The 2,800-nt window shown below is 39.5% G+C and overlaps 1 protein-coding gene across 1 annotated transcript; it reads right to left on the bottom strand.

Annotated features, from left to right (window-relative positions):
* Positions 1-299: 299 nt before the first annotated feature.
* On the bottom strand, positions 300-2,453 carry LOC109186278 (endoglucanase 4-like). Its single transcript, XM_019336203.1, has 7 exons — positions 2,238-2,453; positions 1,649-2,056; positions 1,459-1,551; positions 1,188-1,343; positions 992-1,103; positions 718-884; positions 300-617 (listed from the first exon to the last, which is right to left on the bottom strand). The coding sequence occupies exons 1-7, from the start codon at positions 2,451-2,453 to the stop codon at positions 300-302; spliced, it is 1,470 nt and encodes a 489-aa protein (XP_019191748.1).
* Between the last annotated feature and the right edge of the window lie 347 nt (positions 2,454-2,800).

Here is a 2,800-nt window from a genome sequence, read left to right as displayed (position 1 = left end):
GCTCATCCAAGATGATGTAATGGATCTATAAATGTTAATTAAGTTGGGCTAAGCCTTGAGGAGATAGGTTGACGCATGAAGGCCCAGTAAAAAAAAAAAAAAAAAAAAAAAAGGAGAGAGAGAGAGAGAGGGGTATTGCATAATAAAGTACTTCGTAAATTTAAATTCATATAATATATGATGAGTATAAATATTATCATTTTTGTATAGGTGACACTTATTAATTAATATCGTTCCTAACTGTGCTGTCAAAAGATTAATCTAAAATTAAATGTGTCACCCAAACATGTATCGCCTAGTTAATGTGCTTTGAAATAAGCCAAGATGCCAACAAGAGGTGCATTAACATAAGTAGTAGGCTCGGAGTGATTAGGATCATTTCTGTCATCAGCAAATTGGTCGTTTCCGTCAGGCCCTCCGACCACAGCTCCGACCAGCAAGTTAGGATTTGGGTTTTGGGTTTGCAAATATGACCACCCATCGCATCCCATGGGCTCACCATGATCGCCGACCGACGGCAATGACGCCCCTCGGTGGTGTGCTCGTTGGGGATACTTGAAGCCGTACCCCACCATATATGACATCTGTATCGGATTATTTCCTAATATATAATCCACCTGTTCAATTTCACCATATTTAGCTTCACTATATTTGGATTGTACTAGAAACTGTAACAAGGTATATTTTCTACCTGTACCTTAAAGTTTTCAAATTTACCTGGGATTTTGCGAATTCTATAAGCCTGGCTGGAGTGACAACAACGTTGCCACAGTTGATTGTCCTTTTAGCCTTCTCCAAGTACGTTCCATATGTAACGAAAAGAAACGACACAGCTGCTGGACGTTGCATGTTACATGCCGCACCGTCCTGCACCATAAGTCCACCTACCAACATTTTCAAGATAAAGTGTAATAGTCAGAGATTTTAATGTTACTAAGAAATAGAAATCTTAACTTTTTAACGAGTGATTGAAAAACACGAAAATGCCTACCAGGACTGAATTTTTCGGATTTGAAAGGCGATTCGGGGAGAACATTGCATACGAGTGCATCAGCATTGGGAATGAAAGGGTTGAAATCTGGGCTGTCTTTAGTTAGAATAAACTGCAAAATATGTGAAGGGCCGATATATAAATACGGTTATCAGGTAGTTGATTGTATTAGTTGTTTATAACCTAACCGACGAACCTGAGAGACGAGAACATTTATACCGGCATGCTTGGAATCCCATCCAAACATACTTGTCGCCATCGACATGCCATTAATGTTCTGCTTCACATAATTCCAGTATTGAGCGTCATTTGTGGCTTTGTGGAGCCATGCTGCTGCCCATACCAATTCATCCTGAGAAAAAAACATTCAGGTTTATGAATTGTGACTAGGATAGGATGTTTTATTTGAGGATAACTAGGATAGGATGTCCAGGAATTAGATTAGTACATATATATATATTAATTACCTGATAGCCACCAAAATCGCAGTAAAATGGACAAACCCATTGCCCTAAGCCGGTATTGTATGACCCTCTGTATTTATCAGCAAATTGAAAAACCTGATATGATCCAACAACGTTAGTTTCCAAACAATTAATGTTAGTTTCATCATATCATAAAATAATTAGGTTAATGTATGTGTGTTACGATACGTACCTGGGTGGCTCTTTTCAGGAGCAATTTGGAGTAACGACGATCAGAAGACTTGAAAGCCAAGGAAGCGGCGGCCATGGCGGCGGCAATCTCTGCAGAAACCTCGGAGCCTGGAGACGTGTCGGTGACGGCGAAAGACGTCCGAGGAGTGTCCATATCCTCCGGCCGTTCCCAGCAACTGTGATCGGCGTGAGGCTCACCAACCATGGCATATACAACGTTAGGTTTGTCTGTAGCCTTCAACATGAAGTCTGTCGCCCACCGTACCGCCTCCAAAGCGTGACCCAGCTCATCTCCCATGGCGCCGCCGTATTCCACCACACTCCATGCCAGCATCGTCGTAGAAAACGCCATTGGAAAACTGTACTTAACGTTGTCTCCAGCATCATAGTATCCACCTGTCAAATCCACCTAAATTCAGGGAAAACAATTAAAGATTCACATAATTAAATAATTAGTGCCTGCAGGGACTACATGCATTGTTATTATTTAATTAAAAATCATTTTGCAAAAAAACAAAAAAGACCACCTAGTATGAGACAAATTAAAAGGTAATTTTTAAATTATTTATATATATATTAGGAAGACATACACCGTGATCAGAACCATCTTGAAGAGCAGAATCCCTTCTCCAATTCAAACGTTGGTTACTGGGCAGTTTGCCGGACCTCTGACCCTCAAAAAATAGGATACTTTTGGATAAGGCGTCGCCGTAATCATTTCCCCGGCGGCTCCCCGTCATCTCCGCCGCCGTTACAATGGTTATCAGGCAAAGAAACGCCGCCGCAACTTTGACCAACGCCGCCATTTTAAACCAAAATCTTACTTTTTTCGTATATAAATCGTATGGACTACTTGAATATATATATATATACACACACAGATGGCTTTATTTATAGATTACACCAGATTGCATATTTAGTAATATCATTATAATATGCCTTTTTGGGCTGCATGCCTCCATATATCTATAGGTGCGCTCCCCTTAATTATTTGATCTATTTCCTAATGTAGTTTAGAGATTAATCTAAAAAAAAAAAATTTGAATCTAGATTTGATATCTTACCCAAAAAAAAGATCAAATCGGAAATGAATGATATCATTAATTTACAAATTAACATGGTTAAGTGCGGATAAAAACGATGTTTTATTGGG

The sequence above is a fragment of the Ipomoea nil genome, unplaced genomic scaffold (genome assembly GCF_001879475.1).
Source record: "Ipomoea nil cultivar Tokyo-kokei standard unplaced genomic scaffold, Asagao_1.1 scaffold1407, whole genome shotgun sequence".
In the NCBI taxonomy this organism is placed as follows: domain Eukaryota; kingdom Viridiplantae; phylum Streptophyta; class Magnoliopsida; order Solanales; family Convolvulaceae; genus Ipomoea; species Ipomoea nil.
Note: the sequence above shows the minus strand (reverse complement) of the source record. Positions and strands in the feature narration are given on the sequence as shown.

Bases quoted from the DNA above. Each gene is read 5' to 3' on its own strand.
- LOC109186278 (XM_019336203.1), bottom strand. From the start codon at position 2,453: ATGGCGGCGTTGGTCAAAGTTGCGGCGGCGTTTCTTTGCCTGATAACC. The intron at 1,104-1,187 runs GTTCGTCGGTTA...CATATTTTGCAG, and splicing joins TAAATGTTCTCGTCTCTCAG to TTTATTCTAACTAAAGACAG. The intron at 885-991 runs GTAGGCATTTTC...AAATGTTGGTAG, and splicing joins ATCCGAAAAATTCAGTCCTG to GTGGACTTATGGTGCAGGAC.